Source organism: Labeo rohita, chromosome 13 (genome assembly GCF_022985175.1).
Source record: "Labeo rohita strain BAU-BD-2019 chromosome 13, IGBB_LRoh.1.0, whole genome shotgun sequence".
In the NCBI taxonomy this organism is placed as follows: Eukaryota; Metazoa; Chordata; class Actinopteri; order Cypriniformes; family Cyprinidae; genus Labeo; species Labeo rohita.
In genome coordinates this window covers 26,883,077-26,906,355 of record NC_066881.1, presented here as the reverse complement: position 1 = coordinate 26,906,355, position 23,279 = coordinate 26,883,077, and the positions used below count along the sequence as shown (strand labels likewise).

The window sequence follows — 23,279 nt, the reverse complement described above, 5'->3', positions numbered from 1 at the left end:
ATCCTGTAATGTTCCACCGCTGGCAGCTGCTGCTTACTCCCCAGAGCCACCTCCATGTGAGATGAGCTTTGATTCTTTATAGACGGGATCAAACATTGAGGGGCTTCCATGTCAGGCCTAAATATTCTCGGAGGACGGTGGCTCACACCGCATCCAAATTAGTGGAGTGGTCTTCAATTTACAACAAAATTGATTACGGTTAGAGAATGGCTAGAAAAGCAAGAGGCTCAGGGGACAAACAGAGGCATCAGATTTGGAAAAGAGAGAGAATGACTCAGTAGAGAAGAGAGACGAGATGAGAAAAGACGAGAAGACAAAAGGAAGGACAAGAGGAGAAGAAACTAGGCTAAAAGAGATGTGAGACAAGAGGGGAGATGATATAAGAAGAGAAGATGAGACAAGAAAAGAATAGGAGATATGAGACATGAGACATGAAGAAAAGAGGAGAAACCAAAGGAGATAACAGGAGAAAAGAACTTAAGAAGAGATGAAGAGACAAAATGAGATGAGAAGAGACAAGATGAGAAGAGCACAAATGAAATAATATGAGACAACAGAGGAGAAGAGCACAGATGAAACGAGACAAAATGAGAAGAGAAGAAAAGAGAAGAGAAGAGAAGAGAAGAGAAGAGAAGAGAAGAGAAGAGAAGAGAAGAGAAGAGAAGAGAAGAGAAGAGAAGATAAAAAAGAATAAGAGACACGAGCTGAGACAAGAAGGGAAGAGGAGAAACAAAAGGAGAAAATTAGATAACAGAAGAAGAGAACTGAAGAAAAGATGAGAATATACAAGATAGAAAAAAGGAGTACAGACAGGATGATACAAAATGAGACGAGAAGAGATGAGATAAGTAGAAAAGAGCACAAATAGAGACATGAAAGAGAACAGAGGACAAAAAAACAACAGGAAAAGCAAAAGAAGATAACAGATGAGATAAAGCAAGAAGTCATGAGAAGATGCAACGTGAGTAAAAGAAGAGCAAAGACAACATGAAATTCCAAACGTAGGTTCAGAAGGACCCCAATCATTCAGTCCTTTTGATCATCATTACAAGCCTAAATGGGCCATTCTACAGAATTGGTCCAGAGTTGGAAATGTCTTGAAAAAATTTGTTTGCAAATATATGCAAATTGTATAATATTCAAGGTACCCATTTCTAGTAATTGTGCAGTTAATTTTCATATTTTGTTTTCGGAAAGTTTCGGAACATTTGTCCTCTCCCCAATTTTTTCACTACCGAAACACAGTAATAATAATTTAATTAGAAGGGTTATATTGACCTATTAAGATTTTGCTTACTGTACATCTACATTGTACATCATTGTACATTTTTGCCATTTTATAACAAACTTTTCAGAGGTCAATCAATAACAGTTACATTTTAACAATATTTCAAGTGTAATTTATGATATGTGTTGTATTTTGAATCCAATTTTTCTTTGTCAAAGGCAAAAAGTTGATCATACTGATTTTAAAGTTAAGGAATCCTTCATTTGAACATACATTGAACCTATCATAACATTTTAGATGATGATTCAATATACTTTATTTTTAAACAAATTATCCCATGTTTCAGTAGTTACTGCACATTTTCGGTAATGCTTTGGTAGTGACCAGATCACATTGCAGAATTTTATCCTCCAAACGAAAACACTAATATACTAAAATACAAAAAAACTGCATAACTGTACTAAAATTTAGTTTATTTCCCCCAAATATGAGGACTATGTGTTCCCTTTTGTCACTACAGAAACAATGATGACATGTTCACTAGTGACAATTTCATGGGATAACACTCAAAAAAACAAAGATGTCGCTACAGCAACTTCACCAAATATTTTAGTAGTGACAATTTTAGATTCTTTTGAACCTAGCTCAAACATGCTAATCAGCACTTGGTTAGCTAGCACAGTTCTGAAGAGTTGTACACATATAAAACTAAATGTTATGGAATAACTTCCAAAAAAGTATGCTTAATTGCAAAAATTAAGGTGTTCGATAGTGATTTTTCAGACTTTTAAACACATTTACCTCAAAATGATGGGGTCTATCTACTGTAGGAGTCTAGTTAAAAATCAGTCTCAGCCAATTGACTAAATCATACACTGTTTCGGTAGTGACTAGATAATAGAAGGATCTTAGTACGCGTCTAAGAATTTAATACTTTAATGCTTTTTAAATGTGTTTTTTGGTTGTGGGACAGCTGACCTGGGCAGAGGGCGATGTTGCAGAGTTTGCTCTGGGTCTCGGGTCCCTCACACGCTCTTCCTCCGTGCTGGGGTGGAGTGCACGTCCGAGTGCGGGTGCGATGACCCCGCCCGCAGGTGAAAGAGCAGAGGCTCCAGGGAGACCACTCTTCCCACGTACCGTGCACTGCCAACAGAGGACAAGAGTTAAGACAAATAAACACCGCTCACGGCACGCACACACACCCCCACACGCAGCCTCATTCAAATGCAGCAGTGAAACACCTCCAGCATCGAGCCTGTTTATCAACAGCTGTTACACAGCCGCAATGAATCAAAACAACTGCATCATTTCCCCTTTTCTTTACAATTTACCTTTCCCAATCCCATACCACTCCACCCCCATCCCGAGCACCACGGCTGATGACATTCTTTTGTCTTAGCGTGATGAAAGACGCGCCGGGAGGGCTGCCGCAGCCGCGCCAAATTCGTCTCGGCTCTCTTAGCGCACTTATCAAAGTCCCAGGTGTGCGTTCTGCGCGCGCACTTACTGGGGCTTAATCCAGTCATCAGTGTCAAGACTGCTGGGCACCGTTTCCCCTCCAAACGTCAAATCCCCCTCTCTAATGCTCTTACTGTATAATGAAAACTCCAATCCCACTCAAAGAGCATTAATTAAAAACAAACTCTCGTTGAAGCACTCATGGAAAGCCAGTCTTTGCAAAACCAGCTCAATGACTTCACCATTAACAGGACACTTTTTTATTTCCTGTTGGACTCATTTATAAGGAGATAAAAGGTAATGTCACAAAACATATGCCATTCTTTTTACTTAATAGTGGGGTGTGAACCAAAAATGGGTTCTAATTACTAACTATATAATAGTGCAGTTGTCTACAGTTGTTTTGTTGTCTACAAAGTCTGTACATCCAGTTCTACAGTATTTTTGTGCTAATTTATTTGAAGCTAGCTACACTACCAAGAAAATGAATACTTTTATTCAGCAAACATGCTTAATATTTTTGGTTTTCACAAAAATATTAAGCAGCACAACTGTTTTCAACATTAATTATCATAAGACATCACTTGAGAACTAAATCAGAATACTATAATAATTTCTGAAGGAAGATTCCTGATAGCACACGTACATCTCTGAGATGTATGTTTGACATCTGCATTTACATCTGGAAGGCATTATTTTTTTAGAGTGTTTGCTCATCTGCAATACATATATAGAACATTTCCTATCAGATGTCAAATAGACGTCTATTAGATGTCTTTAAGATGTTTATGATTTAGAATGTATGTAAAAACTGACGTCTTACAGATGTCTGTCAGATATTTGTACACAAAAGATGCTTTCCAGATTAAGTAATCTTTAAAAGACATCTTGCAGATGTACGTGTGCTATCTGGGATGTGACACTACCCTGATAGCACACATACATGTTAGAGATGTCTATTTGACATCTGCAGTTACATCTGCAAGACATATTTTTAAGAGTATTTGCTCATCTCCAACATGTCTATAGGACGTTTCCTATCAGAAGTCAAATGAACATCTTTTAGACGTCTTTAAGATGTTTATGATTTAGAATGTATGTAAAAACTGACGTCTTACAGATGTCTGTCAGATATTTGTACACAAAAGATGCTTTCCAGATTAAGTAATCTTTAAAAGACATCTTGCAGATGTACGTGTGCTATCTGGGATGTGACACTACCCTGATAGCACACATACATGTTAGAGATGTCTATTTGACATCTGCAGTTACATCTGCAAGACATATTTTTAAGAGTGTTTGCTCATCTCCAACATGTCTATAGGACGTTTCCTATCAGAAGTCAAATGAACATCTTTTAGACGTCTTTAAGATGTTTATGATTTAGAATGTATGTAAAAACTGACATCTTACAGACGTCTGTCAGATGTTTGTACACAAAAGATGCTTTCCAGATCAAGTGATCTTTAACAAACATCTTGCAGATGTACGTGTGCCATATGGGATGTGACACTACCCTGATAGCACACATACATGTTAGAGATGTCTATTTGATGTCAGCATTTACATCTGGAAGACATATTTTTTAGAGTGTTTGCTAATCTGCAATACATCTATAGGATCTTTTCTCTCAGATGTCAAACAGACGTCTATTAGATGTCTTTAAGATGTTTAAGACTGAGAATGTATGTAAAACTGACATCTTACAGACGTCTGTCAGATGTTTGTACACAAAAGATGCTTTTCAGATCAAGTGATCTTTACCAGACATCTTGCAGATGTATATGTGCTATTTGGGAGAAGACTGGAGTAATGGCTACTAAAAATTCGGCTTTACCATCACAAAAATTACGTACATTCTGAAATATCATAATAGAAAACATTTATTTTTAATTATAATAATATTTCACAATAATACTGATTTTACTGATTTTTAAACAACTGATGAGCAAAAGACTTATTTTAATATGTTATATATTTTATATATATTGACCAGTAGTGAAATTTAGGAAGATGCCAACATGGTCAGCTTATCTGACGTCCCTTCATAAGTAAAAACAAAAAAAAAAAAAAAAAAAAAAAATCAAGAACAAATCAAGACAACAATAAATTTAGCTTATTTTTCTATTCAGCCATATTTATTATTTGGGTTTATTTTAGTATATCAAAATAATTTTCTTTATGGACATTTTTGCTCACTTTTATGTACTGCATTGGGTCGCCACTTGATATTCAATGTAAAAAAAAAAAATAATAAATACACTTGAGAAATTTTAAACAAATTGACCCATTTTTTAACCTCTCGTAAAACGAGTGCTCTGTTTGATTAGTCTTAAACGTTATCTAAAGGGGAATGGGGATTAGCTGGGATGAGTTATGTCTTTATTTTGATGCAGCTGACTATATGAATTTCCCAATCTATAAAACACATACCGTAGTGTGAAAGCCCTGTGTGCTAGTACATAACTTATTCCCCCAATGCTTTGCCGCATAATACAGTAAAATGATGTAAATAAGGGCTGCCCTCAAAGAAAAACAATGTTGTGCTCAATTAGGCTGCTGTCCAAGCTAGTCCAGAAGGGGAATAAATGGTTTTATTTGAGCATTCAAGAGACATGGTGGGTCTTATTTCCAATCCCTTAAGCTGTGGTCTAGCCTTATGTCATTTATATGTGCCTCCAAGCCTTTTCAAGCACCGAACTGATCTGAGAAGCTTTTTTGAGTTGATTTGGAGAAATTCTGCACTCAATGGCAAACGTGAACGCCATTTTTAATCTTGGATGCAAAGCAGCTCCATTAACGCTGCTTAAATTTATGTTCAGGAAAGTTAATTAGCAACATACATAAATCCTTCCCTTGACTGTGAGGAAAAAAGTGAAACTTCATGTTTCAGTGCTTTAGTTATATACAGTAGCATGGTCAAAGATTGGTGTTCATAAACCAGATTATTACAGTTAATGATGATTTCACTATCAATAACAATTTCCACACACACACATCTTTCTAGCATATGTGTTAGTGAGATACGCCTGTATATTTTTCATGGTGCAGGGAAAAGGTGTATATCTATAATGCTGTGTAAACCACATTGATTTAGCCATATAAGAAGTCTTAAAAGAGCTGAATTGCCATTTTTAAAGCTAATGGTGTAAACAAAACAAGTCTCTTTTCATGCCCTTTTACTTAAAATAAAAATCCAGTTAGCTTGTGACATAAGTTCAATGCTGCTGAGGTAACATGTAAACAGCATTAATTTACCGATACCAAAAGTCCTAAAAGAGCTGAACTGCATTTTCAGAGCTCGTGATGAAGGGAAAAAACAACAGGCCTCTTTTTACGCCCTTTTACTTGAAATAAAAATCCAGTTAGCCGGAGACAGCAAGTTCAATGGTGCTGAAGTATCGTTGCGCCCAACTCCATTAAGATGGCACCTCAGAAAATGATGAATTAAAGGTCGATACCTCCAGTAATTAAAGATTTTAAAACAAGAGGGTAATTCAGGTCGCTTTTCTGGCCATATGGGGATAGATTAGCCTTTTCCCCCTTTCTTCTACATTTTTCTTCTGCATGCACCAACAGACACACTTCTGAAAGCTTTCGCTTAGTGTTGGAATTGTATAAAAAGCTCAGCTAAGTCACACATCGAGAAGAGGGACATGAAAAGAGTGACAAAAGAATGAGAAAATCAATGGAGCAACATAAAACAAACAAATGACAGGATGCATGGCCAAAAACACAAGTGGAAAAATCAGAGCAGACACAAAGATAAATAATAATCATGAAAATAATAATAACACATTTAACATAAAAATGAAGCAATGACAGCAAATAATGACGGCAATCTTCTGCCCTGAATGATGAAAGATACAGATTCTGAAGGACAGTCCAGTGTCTGTGACTAACACTACCTGGGCAGGCGGCAGTGTTATTGCACACCCTGGATTCTCTTAAAGGGCCGCTGCAGTGTGATCCGTAAGGTGAGACACATGTTCTTGTTCGCACCTGCGACCCTTGACCGCATGTAACTGAGCATAAGCTCCACTGGGACCACTCCTCAGCACCAGGGTCACCTGTAGGAGAAGGGTGACACCAGTTAAAAGCAGTAACATGGTCATGTGACACCCCAAGGGGGTGGAGCCAGTAGGAGCAGGAGGGGCCTCACTAAGTTACACACTAAGAAGCCACAGTATATCTTAAAGGCTCCAAATGGGATGAGCTCTAAAGGAGCGTCATTTCTTACGTATATTTGATGTGATCCTGCCTGAATGACTTTCAGGGCTCAAATATCCCGGAGCAGAGACGCCCGGTCCTGCTCATAGAGATCTAGTTTTCTGCAGAGTTTAGCTGGTTTTAGCTGATAAGCTGGTTTAGATGTGTTTGGTTAGAGGTACAACTAGGCTGTGTCCATCCTGTCTACTTCAACGGATAGTTCACTCAAAAGTGAGTCATCATTTACCCACTCACATGTCATTAGAAAGCTGTATGATGAATGTTTCAGCTGTTTTTGTCCATAAAATGAAAGTCAGTGCATTCCAAAACAACACTGGACACTACTGACTTTCATTGTACACAAAAAGACTATTTTATGATACACAAAAGAATGACATGCGGTAATAAATGATGACAGAATTGTCTTTTTTGGGTGAACTGCTCCTTTAACTATTTCTCACAATCACCTGGGTGCGATTGGTTAAAAGAATAAAAATGGTGTCTTGAATGTTTAGTTTATAGATGTAATTTATAACTTATGAACTTATGATTCCATTTCAGCTGAGAAATAAGCATTAAATATTCATTAGATTATCTCTAAGCTCACTTGAATTTGTTCTAGATCATTATACATGCGGTCTCAAAGCAGGAAGCATCTTCATAAGGACATGCTGCCTATTAAATCATTGACTGAGTGGGAAGCAAGACATCTGGCTTTGATTTCGGACACAGCTAAACTCTGCAGGAAGGAAGATTTCCAAAAGCACAAATGAGCAAACGTGTCCTGGTATGGCATTCAATATAATACAATTTACAAATATCCTGAAAGATTACAATGACAAAAAACGATACAAAAGCATTTAAGAATGATTAATACATTTATGCATATTCAAAGCAGGATCATATCCATTTTACTGTGTGGCCCCAAAACAGATATCATAATGGGAGCTTTAATTATACTAGCATCCTAAAAATACTAAGGTTTAACTTCATATTTATATTTTAAAATCATGCATGCAACCGATTAGATGAAATCAACTGAAAGGAAAAAGGCAAACAAAACTAATAGATGAAATATATAAAATATGATAAACTATGCAGAATGCATGCAACATGGCCTCTAAAAGTTAGAGAGAATGATCTTTGATGAGAGTTAGTTTTCTACTAACTACAGTTGCACAGAAGAACAGACCTCTGGCCCTCAGTCTAGACTGCGGTTCACTCTTTTAGATCTCAGATCTCCTGGATTTAAGCTAAAGCTTCTTGTCTCTTTGAAGCGAAATCAATTAGAATTGGAGATTGTCGAGAAAGACGGGGATGGTTTGCGTTTCCCCCAGCATATTCAGCAGATCACAGCAATTTTCGGCAGCGTTGGTCGCATTTGAGAATCACTTGATGGAAGAACTTTCTATGTCGAATCCGAACAATCAAAGCTGTTAGAAAGCTGGAAACATTATGATTTACCAACTGTAATGTCAATCCAATCACTGGCATTGTTTGCTGGCATTAGAATGCATGATTGCTAAATAAAGTTGATATAATTGTTGGTTTAAAAGCATAGGCTGCTTTCTGGCAAACACTTTGAGATTAGCTTTGTGTTTTATATCTGTTCGCTAAATGCTGCACTCTGGATCGCCTGTAATTCCCAATGAGCAATTGCATGGCCAGACCAAGCGCTAATAAGACATTTGATTTCCAGAGAATTTGACACTGCCAAACATTTAATAAGCAAGAAAACTGTCTCCTTAAAAGCACGTGTTATCATTATCCACAATTGCCATGTGATGCTGAATAAAGGGATAGTATGAGAAGGAAAATCTTCAACTTACTAACATTTAATGCTTTCATTTTGCCTGTCAAAATATTCACTGATATGGTTAAATGTTATTTATTTTTTACGTTTATTGCTTTCAAGTCAAGCCTTGTTAAAACAGTTTAGTTTTAACTGAATAATTTAGGCTCATATGCTCAAAACATATGCAAATATTTGGTTGCTTGTACACTCAAGATTTCAGTTTGGTTTGTTTGCACTAACTACCAGAGAATCTACTGGCAATGACCTTGGGTACATATGGGCAATTTCCTCCGCCATTCTCAGAGATTAGATTAGATTGAAAGGTGGATCAACTCTGGATGAAGTGGAACAACAACTCAGACAATCTGAAAATGAGAAACTAAATGCAGGATGAATGACATTCTGTTCAGATTTTCATTTCTAAATGGAAATAAATAAACACATAAACGACTGATTGGAATGGAAACAAGGTTGTTAAGGTTTAGTATGCACAATGATTTGCAACTTAAACGATATTAAGTGCTACACAAATGTCACAAATATACAAAAGGTGCAAAACTTAAAACAAAGTAAGATGGCTGCTTAACGTCCCTCCCCATAACAGCTATACAGATCATCTACATGCAGGAAACAAATAAAACCAGAAAAGAAAAACAGGGAAATTAAAGCAAAGGAAAAGAAAGGGAAACAGTTTCTACAGGCCTTGTGTTTTGGCACTTTTAAAGGTAATATATCAGGGTTATTTCACCTTTAAACAGCTGGATAACCACAAGTGTTTACTGTTAAATGTTAATCATTTATTTAATCTACGTTTTAACAAGTTTGCGTTACATTTATTTCTTTTAGTGGTGGTTAAAACAAGGTTAAAACAAATAGAAGCCCAATTAAGCATCGTGTCAGTTTGCAGAAATGGCCAATTCTGTCTATATTAACAAAGTGGAAGAGGGACAAAAAATAATAAATATGATAAATAAACATTGTCACTTAAAGGTGCAGTACAGAAGATAGCATGCAAGTGACTTAAGATGAAAATTAAGTTTAGTTTACATAGGAAAGGAAAGAAGCATAACTATTGTATTACCAGTTTGTGCCATAAATTTAGCAGATTCATCTCGCTCCTGTAGGCCCTTTGTGTCATGTACTGATCTTGGCCGCTGACTTTTTACAGTATGTTCTCCGATCATTCCATATTCTAGGGACAGAATAGAGGTTCATGAAAACTAGGCTTTGATACAAAATCTTCAGAAAGAGAGAGAGAAAAGGGAACAAAAGAGCTTAGCACAATTCTGGAACGTAGAGGTGGCTCGCAGTACATGGCTTTAAAACAAAATGAAAGTATATCACACATGGACAGCTTTATTTAACTCGTCACTCTTGTCTTTTAGCTTTAGCCTTTCTAGGAAAGCAAAGAACAGTGCACAGAACGCTTTATCAGTGATGAGCTGGGAGTATTAATTGAGCTTAGAAGCACAGCTATGACACATACAAACACATGCAAAATCAACTTACATTGGCTTTTTAACAAGACGCTGAATTAACCTCCACCCCTCCCCTCCCGAAAACAAAAAAAGAAAGGATAAAAAAAAAAGAGAGAAAGGAAAATGTGTAAGCCATTGGAAAGCCACAGAGGAAGGAAGGGGGGTGGCGAGGGAAGGGGGGGGGTGTCATGGACATGCTAGATTGATCCACAGTGCCTGCAACAGATCCAGGCTTTTGGAATAATTAGTTAGTTAAGACCCAGAATTAGTAAAGGAATTATGAGCTGTTATATCTAACAGAATATCAAAAGATGAATTATCTCGCAATTGTATGCTAAGCTGTGTAGCGCTCGTTTTGGATTAATTACACTCTTTTCGCCGCAACAATATGGCTAATTTCTCTTTGTTCTTATCATAATCAATTACTCCATTAAAACTGTTTTGTCAAGAAACAAATACACTGTCCCGATTCAAATAAGCCTGTGTTGAGTTGCTTTCTATTTTTACTCGTCTCAATCCATGTATAAAACATCTGTTTTTATCTTTAGGGGGTTGCAGTCTTGTTTTCAGCGCATGTTTCATAGATGGAGTTGAAACAGATCAAAAGCAAAAAGACACAGCCATGCTTCCATTGCTAATTGGGAATTACTCCATTGACGTGAGAAGGTACAATGTCTTTTACTTCAAGTTTAACACCCTTGATGTTGCGACAGCGCGAAGCAAAGGTTTGAGGTGAAAGGCTGTGTGTTTAAAAGCTATAATGCCGTTATGGAGGATTTCAGGCCTGCGGCTGCAAGAGCCATTTGGTCATACACATGTTTACGACTCTGTCCTTGACCCAGGTGGGCCTAGAGCATTTCCCCACTCCCTTTCTGCTTTCTCCAGCACAACTTAAAAAAACAAAAAAGCAAACAAATTCAAAGCGCTGCCACAGAACATACTGTATAAATTATAGCAATGACACACTACAACATAAGTCACAAAAACATTGTTAGAGTGGGTGGCAAGGGGCTGTCCTCAAGCAACACATTTTTATTTCTCTGACACAATGCCACACTGGAACCGCATTTGAAGATGTTAGGGATAATAAACAAGGAATTTTCGACATTTTTCTACTTCAGTCCTGGCATGTTCAATGATATAGATGAGTATGATCCTTCATCGGAACAGATTTGGAGAAATTTAGCGTTACATCACTTGCTCACCAACAGCTGAACCTCAAACAGCTGATAAAACAGCACAACACTCCGCAAGACTCCAGTCTATCAATTAACATCTTGTGAAGCAATAAGCTGCGTGCTTATAATAAATCCATCATTACGATTTTTTACTTCAAACCATTGCTTCCGGCAAAAATACAAGTCCTCTAATCATAACATTGCTTTCTCTAGTGAAAAAGTCATCTTGTCTAATCAGGAGAGAAATACGCACAGATCAAGCACTGTTTACAAGCGAAACAGTTCTAAATAAATGTGTCGGTGGATTTCGATGTAAGAGGACAACACTGTATGGACTTTTTCACTGAAGCATGCCGTGTTGGGGGGTAACACATTACAAGTAACGTGAGTTACGTAATAAAATTACTTTTTTCAAGTAACTAGTAAAGTGATGCATTACTTTTGAATTTATAAGAAAAAAACTTTTTTTTTTTTTACTTTTTTCCCCATTTATTGATTGACAAGTCTCCTGTCAGGAAATTGGGAGTAAACATGATGTTACTGTATTCTAGACTAAATGTGAACATGCATTAATTCATCTCACTCACAAAAAACAGATTCAGTTTTCCTCAAAATGAATAAAAACAGTGAAATGCAAACTCAGAATATGACGCAACCCTGCAATAATTAAATGTCAAATAAAACAAATATCCTTTATGTATTGAATCCCATTTTATTAACCAGTGTCTTTGCTGCTGACCTTCGATGATGCAGTTCAACCATACTAATAAGCAAAAATGACTTTAGATAAACTAGCATTCGTGCTTCGTTTTTTTTTTTTTTATAGCTAAAGAGTGTTCTCCTGCATAAATGTACTTTTCTTTCAGCCTGAGGTGAATTCATTTCACTTATGGTGTAAAAGGGCTTTTACATTAGAATTGTTTTATATTAAAAACAAAGAAGCAAGCCCTGCCCAGATTTAAAAAGTAACTAGCATAACTTTTAAAAGTAACTTTCCCCAACACTGGGAGCATGCGTTATGGATTTAGGCTACTTCACACAGCAGCAGAATACGTTGTCAGTCCTATATTTGAGTCCTTAATACGGTTACGTTCGGTTATTTACATGTACAGTACTGTTATTTACAGGTGTGACAACCGCATCCTATTACCGAACTCACACCCGTACATTTGCAGGACTCACAACCGCATTCTCAGAACACACGCTCTGTGTCAATGGAACAGGACCACTGATCTATATATAATGACTGCCGATAGGCAGTGAAGCCACTGGAGGTGTTCGATCCGTCTCTGTTATATTCTCTATGGACCTTTCTAACATTTCCGGGTTTCTCATAGCGGAAGTCGTCATAGTTGGGTAAAATCCGAGAGCAGTGAATGGGAGAGTACCACAAATATTTTTTTTGCATTTTCATTTGCTCAAATAGCAAAAGAAAAACTACACGATAGTGTTTTCATGACTTTCAATCAAAGGAAAAAAATTGAGAGAGACTGATATCGGCAGTCAGAGGAGAGAACAATGTCAAATTTACCATCCCTTTCCATAGACACGACATTAGAAACACCCTCGAATAGCGTTAACTATTTTTTTTTTTTGTAACTTGATGAAAAGGTGATATAATACAAAGTATAGTGTTATAAATGTACATACATATTTTTAAAAATCAAAATATTAAAAAACTTTAAAGGATTTATGATGATGATGACCGTTGAAACGCGTCATCACAGGCTTGTGAAAAGGGTCCATTATATATCAGTGAACAGGACTGGACAAATAGTTGTCTGTCACGTCATTCAGTGCGAGAGAGCCGCTCTACCGCACAAACGCGCGTCTACAGTGTGTTGTGTGCTCTCATGTGTGGTTTCGGTAACTTACAGTGATGGAGAAATGAGCTATGTGTCATCTGAAAGTTTTATATCCAGTCTCCAACGGAGCTGCTCCCGTCAGTTTTGTGCTGTGTGCGATTCAAATGCTCCTCTCTTCACCCAAATATAAAAGCCACTGTCGGTTACTGAAAGTTTGATGAATGAACTCGCGGCTCGCTTGGACTCGTGTCAGAAAGTGATAAGACTTTCAGTTTTATGGCCGTCGCCATCTTTGATATTACTTCGGCCACTGCTGCTATGGTTACTGGTAAGGAATACGGGATTGACTCCCGTTGCAAGTTCATACAGACAGTCATACAAACGCGTCTGTAAGCTGCTGTGTGAACGGGACATTTTGAGACTCACATCTGTAAGTAAATGCGGTTGTCAATCCCAAAAACTATATACTAGCTATAGACTAGTATTTTTTCCAGAAGCATAGTTTTAAGTTAAAATGCCCTTAATGAAGCTTTTCATCTCACAAGACATTACCGGATGGACTGGATTATTATAATATTTTTTATTTTTTATTATTATTATTTTTTATCAGCTGTTTGGATTCTCATTCTGACGGCATCCCTTCACAACCGAGGATCACTGTTGATGAATTTCTTCAAATCTGTTCTGATAAGGAAACAAACTAATCTACATTTTAGATATTTTAGCAAATTTTCAGCAAATTTCAGTAACATATCTCACCCAAAAATATTGTCCTCATTTAATCATGATATTCCACACCCACATGTCTGTGGAACAGAAACGGTTAAAATCTGAAGAATACCAGGATTGCTGGTTTTTGTCATATAATGACAAGTGCTGTCAAGCTCTGAAATGAAAAAAGCATCATAAAAGTATCATAAAAGTGGTCCATACATCTCTTGTGCTAAGTCTTCTGAAGTTTTCAGATAGCTTTGTGTGAGAACAGGCTTGAATTTGAGTCATTTCTCCCTGAAAATCATAACCTCTGCTAGCTCTCAAATCAAATATGGCACTTTCAGACACTGGGTCGTGAAATTGTGATGCCACTGGGTGCAACAAGGGGAGTGCACGAGTAAAAGGTGAGAGCATTTCAGTTTTGGACGAAGTATTACTTAAATATGAGAGCAGCATGATGGTTTCTTATTATTTTGTCTAGTAGAAACAAATAAGCATACAAATTACAATACAGTCTCATATGTTACAAAATGTTTCAGTCAGATTCATGATTATACACTGATGAATTCAGAGGTTTGAAGAATACTTTTAGTTTTTTGATTTGTTCAAATGGCTGGAGACAAAAATTGTCCACATATTTCATAACAGACATAACTGTTATAATACAGGGAATTAAAAATAGCTCTTAAGGGAATAGTTTGTCTGTCATTATTCACTTCACTCATCTCGTTCCAAACCTGTATGACGTTCTTTCTTCTGTGGAACATACAATGAAACTCAATGGTAGTATTTTGGACCCTTTGAAAATATCTTCTTTTGGAATGACATGAGTGTGAGTAAATCATGACAATTTTCATTTTTGAGTGAACTTTCCTTTTAACATCAGGAAACTTTTGTACTTTTGATAACTGAAAGCTGTAATCTTCATTTTCTCAGCTGAAAAGACTAGTATGGTCCATTGCTGGTGTTTTCATTATGTCTGTTAATTAGCTACTGTTAACTTTCACAGGTCTCCAGCTAGAGCAGTATCGACACCACACAAACAGGAACAAAACAAGCCAGGCTGGTTTATACTGGTCTTTTCAGTGGAGATGACAAAATATCTTCTGGGACACAAGCAGTATACTTCAGTATGAGAGAGAACGCATCCATGTCGTCAGAGAGAGACGTTCCCATTAGAGACAGTAAGCTATATCAGGCTACATTGATTGAGTCTCAATTGTTCAATGGAAGAATAACAAACTCTCTACAGACCTAATGAATCCTTTAGCATCACTTCTACAATAGAACGTTTCCACGGCAACAGTGAGTCAGTAAAAGAGAGGGGGAGAAAGTTTAAAAAAAAGTTAAAACAACTATTTAAACAGGGATTCATTAGTGTACATTCACGGTATTTTGCTTTCTGTCAGCAAGCGGTTATAAGTCAGTGAAATGTCAAGTAAATGATGCTAATAGTCATTCACATGTAGCAAATATCACTGTGATTAGCACTATTTTAATAGAGCTTGTTAATGTTAACACTCTTTCGCTAACGTTTCAATCACATGCACAAAAAAAAGGCCAACATGCATTATTAATCATTAGGACTGAGAGTGCTATCAAATCGATTGCTCGTTATTAATCGCATCCAAAATAAAAAATATAAACATCTACATGTTTGTGTTAGTATTTATATATGCATAAAAAATATACACAGTACACACACATATATTATGTAAACACAAACTTTTATTTTGGAAGTGATTAATCGCGATTGATCGCGATTAATCATTTTGACAGCACTAATTCATTTACTTGAAGTTCTACAATATGATTGTGTTTTCCAAACAAGCTAAAGGGTCACATGACTTCATGCATCATCTATGAGTACTGCCATATATTTAAAGACTAAAAAATTCATAATATGTATGTTTGGAAATCGAGTGGGAACGTTTTTGCAAAAACATTTAGCAAGGTTACAGTGAGCACATCTGATGTCAGAGGTCGAAATCATGAAGCTTAAACCACAAACATCATCAAAACATGTTCACAACATGTATGTGTGAGTATTTATTTATACATATAAATACACACAGTACACACACATATATTACGTAAACTCAAATTCATGAATCACTTATTTTGGATGCGATTAATCGCAATTAATCGAGTTGACAGCACTAATTCACTGACTTGATTTCAGTTTCAAGTTGTACAATATGACTGTCTTTTCCAGACAAGCTAAAGGGTCACATGACTTCATGTATCATCTATGAGTACTGCCATATATTTTAAGATTTAAAAAGTTCATAATATGTATGTTTGTAAATTGAGTTAAAAAGTTTTGTGACATTTGTGAGTTCACAGTAAGTACAGCTGCGGTCAGGGTCGTGAACTTACTGTGAACTCATGGGTCATAATATGTATGTTTGGAAATCGAGTGGGAACGTTTTTGCAAAAACATTTAGCAAGTTTACAGTGAGCACATCTGAGGTCAGGGGTTGAAATCATGGAGCTTAAACCACAAACATCACCCAACTGATGAAGAGCTCAACAAACATGTCCACAACATGTATGTGTGAGTATTATATAAATACATACACTACACACATATATCGCGATTAATCGATTTGACAGCACTAATTCACTTACTTGATTTCAATGTCAAGTACTACAATATGATTGTCTTTTCCAGACAAGCTAAAGGGTCACATGACTTCATGTGTTACCTATGAGTACTGCCATATATTAAAAGATTAAAAAGGTTTATAATATGTGTGCTTGAAAATCAAGTGAAAAAGTTTTGTGACATTTTTTGAGTTCACAGTATGTGAGTATTTATTTATACATATAGAGCTTTAATAGAGCTTGTTAATGTTAACACTCTTTCGCTAATGTTTCAATCACATGCACAAAAAATAAAGGCCGACATGCATTATTAATCATTAGGATTGAGAGCTGTGTTGTAGTTATATTGATTTTTTTATGTCACTTCATTTAGTGCTATCAAATCGATTACTCATGATTAATCGCATCCAAAATAAAAAATATAAACATCTACATGTATGAGTGAGTATTTATATGCATTAAAAATATACACAGTACATTCACATATATTATGTAAACACAAACTTGTATTTTGGATGCAATTAATCAAGATTAATCACGATTAATAAATTTGACAGCACTAATTCATTTACTTGACTTCATTTTCAAGTTCTACAATATGATTTTCTTTTCCAGATGAGCTAAAGGGTCACATGACTTCATGCATCATCTATGAGTACTGCCATATATTTAAAGACTAAAAAAATTCATAATATGTATGTTTGGAAATCAAGTGGGAACGTTTTTGCAAAAACATTTAGCAAGTTTACAGTGAGCACATCTGATGTCAGGGGTTGAAATCATGGAGCTTAAACCACAAACATCATCAAAACATGTTCACAACATGTATGTGTGAGTATTATATAGATACATATACTACACACACATATATTATGTGAACACAAACTTGCATTTTGGATGCGTTTAATCGCGATTAATCGATTTGACAGCACTAATTCACTTACTTGATTTCAATTTCAAGTACTATAATACGATTGTCTTTTCCAGACAAGCTAAAGGGTCACATGACTTCATGCGTTACCTGTGAGTACTGCCATATATTAAAAGATTAAAAAGGTTTATAATATGTATGTTTGAAAATCAAGTGAAAAAGTTTTGCGACATTTTTTGTGAGTTCACAGTATGAGTATTTATTTATACATATAGAGCTTTAATAGAGCTTGTTAATGTTAACACTCTTTCGCTAACGTTTCAAACACATGCACAAAAAAATAAAGGCCGACATGCATTATTAATCATTAGGATTGAGAGCTGTGTTGCAGTTATATTGATTTTTTTTCATGTCATTTTATTTAGTGCTATCAAATCGATTACTCATGATTAATTGCATCCAAAATAAAAAATATAAACATCTACATGTATGTGTGAGTATTTATATATGCATAAAAAAAAAATATGCACAGTACACACACATATATTATGTAAACACAAACTTGTATTTTGGATGCGATTAATCACAATTAATCACGATTAATCAATTTGACAGCACTAATTAATTTACTTGATTTCATTTTCAAGTTCTACAATATGATTGTCTTTTCCAGACGAGCCATATATTTAAAGACTAAAAAAATTATAATATGTATGTTTGGAAATCGAGTGGGAACATTTTTGCAAAAACATTTAGCAAGTTTACAGTGAGCACATCTGAGGTCAGGGGTTGAAATCATGGAGCTTAAACCACAAACATCATCAAAACATGTTCACAACATGTATGTGTGAGTATCATATAAATACATACACTACACACACATATATTATGCAAACACAAACTTTTATTTTGGATGCGATTAATCGCGATTAATCGATTTAACAGCACTAATTCACTTACTTGGTTTCAATTTCAAGTTCTACAATATGTTTGACTTTTTCAGACAAACTAAAGGGTCATACGACTTCATACATCGCCTATGAGTATTGCCATACATTTAAAGATTAAAAAGGTTCATGATATTTGTATGTTTGGAAATCGAGTGGGAAAGTTTGGCAACATTTTTTGCGAGTTCACAGTAAGCACAGCTGAGGTCAGGGGTCGAAATCATGGAGCTTAAACCACCAACAGATGAAGAGCTCATCAAACAAGTCTACAACATCACTGAACAAGAGGTGCTGCTGAAAGCCGTAATCAAGGCAGCTGTGAGGTTTGAAGTGTGAAGAATACTGTGAAGAAAACGGAGCTCTTTAGTCGGTGTGACCGCACATGAGACCTTTGCTCTGCGAGAGTCCATCTGTTCAAGTATTAGAAAGAAACAGAACTGTTCACTACAAATAAGGGTGTTTTTTCAAATATGGCCACCTTTTGACTCTGTGGAAATGGCTCTCTAAAAAAAATATGATTTTTTCACATTCGTACTAGACAGTTGACAAATGTGTCAGAAGAATTTGGTCTTTTTTGCCCTCACACAAAGTTAATTTATTTTTTGGTGGATTTTTTTTTTATTGGCCAAGTCCTCTGTCTCAACTAAGAATTTTATAGCTAGTGTTTTATGTCCTAAAAAGGTTTTTTTTGTTTTCTTCACACTTTGTCAAAAATTACAGCTTCACCACAAATGACACATAATAAAAAATCTGTTCACAAGTGATATTTACTGTGCTTTTCCTTTGTTGTCTTCACACCTCACATTTCTCATATTTCATCTCAAGATGTTCTTTACTGACACTGCTGTCTCCTTGGTAACCAAGTATAACTTTTGAAAAGACTAACTTCAAAAAAAAAAAAAAAAAAAAAAAAAAAAAAAAAAAAAAAAAAAAAGAAAGAAAGAAAAGGAAAGTAAAAATTGGTGCATCACTTTTGGATTATGAAAGGACAGCCATACTTTCGGAAAATATAAAATGCATTTTCACACTAACAAAATAGTGATTTTTATTTATTATATTTATTATTATTATTATTTGTTTGGATCATGTAGATTATTATAGTTAATAATAATAATAATAATAAAAACCTAATAATGTAATAATAATTATTTTTGGCTTACTTTACTTTACTTTATTTAAATTTATTTTATAAATTTATACTTGTCCCAAAATATATATGATTTCTGAAAAATCATGAGATAATGAAGACTCAATAATGACAAAAAAAAATAAAATAAAATTTTCATAATTGTTATTTTAGGCATATGCTACTTTGCCTAAAATCTAGCGATCTAGTCTTTAGTATCTCATGATATATATATATATATATATATATCTCATGAGATACTAAAGACTAGATCGCTATTTATAAATATATATATATATATATATATATATATATATATATTCTTGTTTATTAATATTCTTGTTTAATAATTATTATTATTATAATATCAACAACAATTATATCTTTTATTTGATTTTTTTATTTGATTTTATATTTGGCCATAGTAATAAAAGATGAATGCTTAATACAATTTTCAGAGTAATAACAATAATAATAATTATTAATATTATTATAACAACAACAATTATTTATTTTATTTTATTTTAGTTTATTTTTGGTCGTAGTAATAAATGATGAACGGTTAATCAAATTTTCAGAGTAATAATAATAATAATAATTATAACAACAACAATTATATCTTCATTTTATTTAATTTTTTCTATTTTATTTTAACCTTTTTAAGTTATATATATATATATATATATATATATATATATACAGTGGGTACGGAAAGTATTCAGACCCCCTTAAATTTTTCACTCTTTGTTATATTGCAGCCATTTGCTAAAATCATTTAAGTTCATTTTTTTCCTCATTAATGTACACACAGCACCCCATATTGACAGAAAAACACAGAATTGTTGACATTTTTGCAGATTTATTAAAAAAGAAAAACTGAAATATCACATGGTCCTGAGTATTCAGACCCTTTGCTGTGACACTCATATATTTAACTCAGGTGCTGTCCATTTCTTCTGATCATCCTTGAGATGGTTCTACACCTTCATTTGAGTCCAGCTGTGTTTGATTATACTGATTGGACATGATTAGAAAAAGCCACACATCTGTCTATATAAGACCTTACAGCTCACAGTGCATGTCAGAGCAAATGAGAATCATGAGGTCAAAGGAACTGCCTGAAGAGCTCAGAGACAGAATTGTGGCAAGGCACAGATCTGGCCAAGGTTACAAATAAATTCTGCTGCACTTATGGTTCCTAAGAGCACAGTGGCCTTCAAAATCCTTAAATGGAAGACGTTTGGGATGACCAGAACCCTTCCTAGAGCTGGCCGTCCGGCCAAACTGAGCTATCGGGGGGAGAAGAGCCTTGGTGAGAGAGGTAAAGAAGAACCCAAAGATCACTGTGGCTGAGCTCCAGAGATGCAGTCGGGAGATGGGAGAAAGTTGTAGAAAGTCAACCATCACTGCAGCCCTCCACCAGTCGGGGCTTTATGGCAGAGTGGCCCGACGGAAGCCTCTCCTCAGTGCAAGACACATGAAAGCCCGCATGGAGTTTGCTAAAAAAAAAAAAAAAAACCTGAAGGACTCCAAGATGGTGAGAAATAAGATTCTCTGGTCTGATGAGACCAAGATAGAACTTTTTTGGCCTTAATTCTAAGCGGTATGTGTGGAGAAAACCAGGCACTGCTCATCACCTGTCCAATACAGTCCCAACAGTGAAGCATGGTGGTGGCGGCATCATGCTGTGGGGGTGTTTTTCAGCTGCAGGGACAGGACGACTGGTTGCAATCGAGGGAAAGATGAATGCGGCCAAGTACAGGGATATCCTGGACGCAAACCTTCTCCAGAGTGCTCAGGACCTCAGACTGGGCCGAAGGTTTACCTTCCAACAAGACAATGACCCTAAGCACACAGCTAAAATAACGAAGGAGTGGCTTCACAACAACTCCGTGACTGTTCTTGAATGGCCCAGCCAGAGCCCTGACTTAAACCCAATTGAGCATCTCTGGAGAGACCTAAAAATGGCTGTCCACCAACGTTTACCATCCAACCTGACAGAACTGGAGAGGATCTGCAAGGAGGAATGGCAGAGGATCCCCAAATCCAGGTGTGAAAAACTTGTTGCATCTTTCCCAAAAAGACTCATGGCTGTATTAGATCAAAAGGGTGCTTCTACTAAATACTGAGCAAAGGGTCTGAATACTTAGGACCATGTGATATTTCAGTTTTTCTTTTTTAATAAATCTGCAAAAATGTCAACAATTCTGTGTTTTTCTGTCAATATGAGGTGCTGTGTGTACATTAATGAGGGAAAAGAATGAACTTAAATGATTTTAGCAAATGGCTGCAATATAACAAAAAGTGAAAAATTTAAGGGGGTCTGAATACTTTCCGTACCCACTGTATATATATATATATATATATATATATACACACTTCTGTGTAAATTCCTGTTTATTATTAAAAAAAAAAAATTAAAGTAAAAATTTCAGACATTTTAATGTGACCTTCATATAAACCTACTATAGTTTTAGGAAAAATCAAGAGCTTGATATAGTTCCAATAGTTAAAAAAACAAACATCATTACATCCTTAGCACAGTCATTACTTACATGGCTTTAGTATGACCTCTGCTTTTACCTTGATAAACAGTAGTGCAAAGCTTTCGAGGTCTTGAACTACCGAGAAAAAGCCTCCTGTGAGATGATGCAGGGCCACAAAAAAAAACAAAAAGGAAAAGAAACAGTCCTCGCTTGATTTATGGTTCAAGAAAATTCAGCTGCAGCTACCACTGTCCTTTGTTCCATCGGAGGTTCAGTACGGGTGCCGTCAGAACAAAGCCAGTGGCCCACAGCAGCTGTGGTGATCAAACATGAAGTAGAGGCACGAAGCTCGGCCCAAATGTTCGGCTTCCGATGCTGGAACAGCAAGAATTTTGTGCAGATTTCCAATGGAGCTACTCATGATAGATGGCATCCATGCTATCTTTATTACAGCCCAAGCAGACAGCTATCTATGTGCTGGCCCTCTATCCACGCTAGATGGGAATGGATAGCTGTGCTCTTTACTCTGACAATGACTTGAAAAATAGGGGACATGCTGTCTGAAGGGATTCGCCCCGCGTGATTCAGACTCTAGCTCTCTTTCTGTACCGTGGCTAAAGAGCAGCTAAATTATATGTAGGCTTGTACTGACAAGGAAAAAAAAAAGAGATGCTGTTCTATCCAAACACCCAGAATGAGAGAAAGTGGATGAGGTGGGGAGAGAAAAGCGAGCGGGAGACCCGATGGAAAAACGAAGAGAAAAGAACATGAAAAAGATACATGCATAAAGGCCTCGAGATCCATTCCCAGTGTCATACATGAAGGAGAAACATACATATTCAAAGCACAGAAAGCCTTTTAAATTATGATGATGTTGAAATCCTGCATAAAATGAGGGAAGTGATGAATGTTCACACAAGATAATGATCCAGAGAGAGGGAGAGTGTCGGCTGGATGTTTCAAAAGGTTGCTTCTGCACTCTGTAATCTTGCAAAACACACCGAAAGCTCTCGCTATTGAGAATACGCTCCGTGAATAGGTTTCCTGGGGCGAGAGGTGCTTAACGGCAGACCGGAGGCATAAACAGGACCTTGTGAAATTCAATGAAGTCCATTACTCTATGAAATATTTACTGACAATATGGTTACAGCTACAAACAGTGACAGCGCAGACGCGGCTACATGACTTGCTCTTGTACTGAGACAAATTTATGCATAATACACTTGACAACAATACAACTCTCAATTTGATCTTGGACTTTGCAACTCAGTGTCCTTCTTATAATTATGATTTTCCCTCGCAGCTGTTATGTTGATTTTCTGCAAGAAGAGGGCAGCCGTAGTCGTTAAAATTCATGATTTGTCCGGGTGAGAGAAA

The 23,279-nt window shown here is 36.0% G+C and overlaps 1 protein-coding gene across 3 annotated transcripts in view; it reads right to left on the bottom strand.

Moving 5' to 3' along the window:
• adgrb3 (adhesion G protein-coupled receptor B3) overlaps positions 1-23,279 on the bottom strand; it is a 206,300-nt gene that overhangs the window by 102,156 nt on the left and 80,865 nt on the right. The window contains exons 3-5 of one of the 3 annotated variants that reach the window (XM_051125797.1): positions 9,772-9,882; positions 6,595-6,756; positions 2,207-2,371 (exon numbers count right to left, since the gene is read on the bottom strand). In XM_051125797.1, coding sequence (XP_050981754.1) covers positions 2,207-2,371; positions 6,595-6,756; positions 9,772-9,882 — 438 coding nt within the window. The remainder of the gene's footprint in view (positions 1-2,206; positions 2,372-6,594; positions 6,757-9,771; positions 9,883-23,279) is intronic. The other 2 variants (XM_051125798.1, XM_051125799.1) reach the window with 2 other exon arrangements.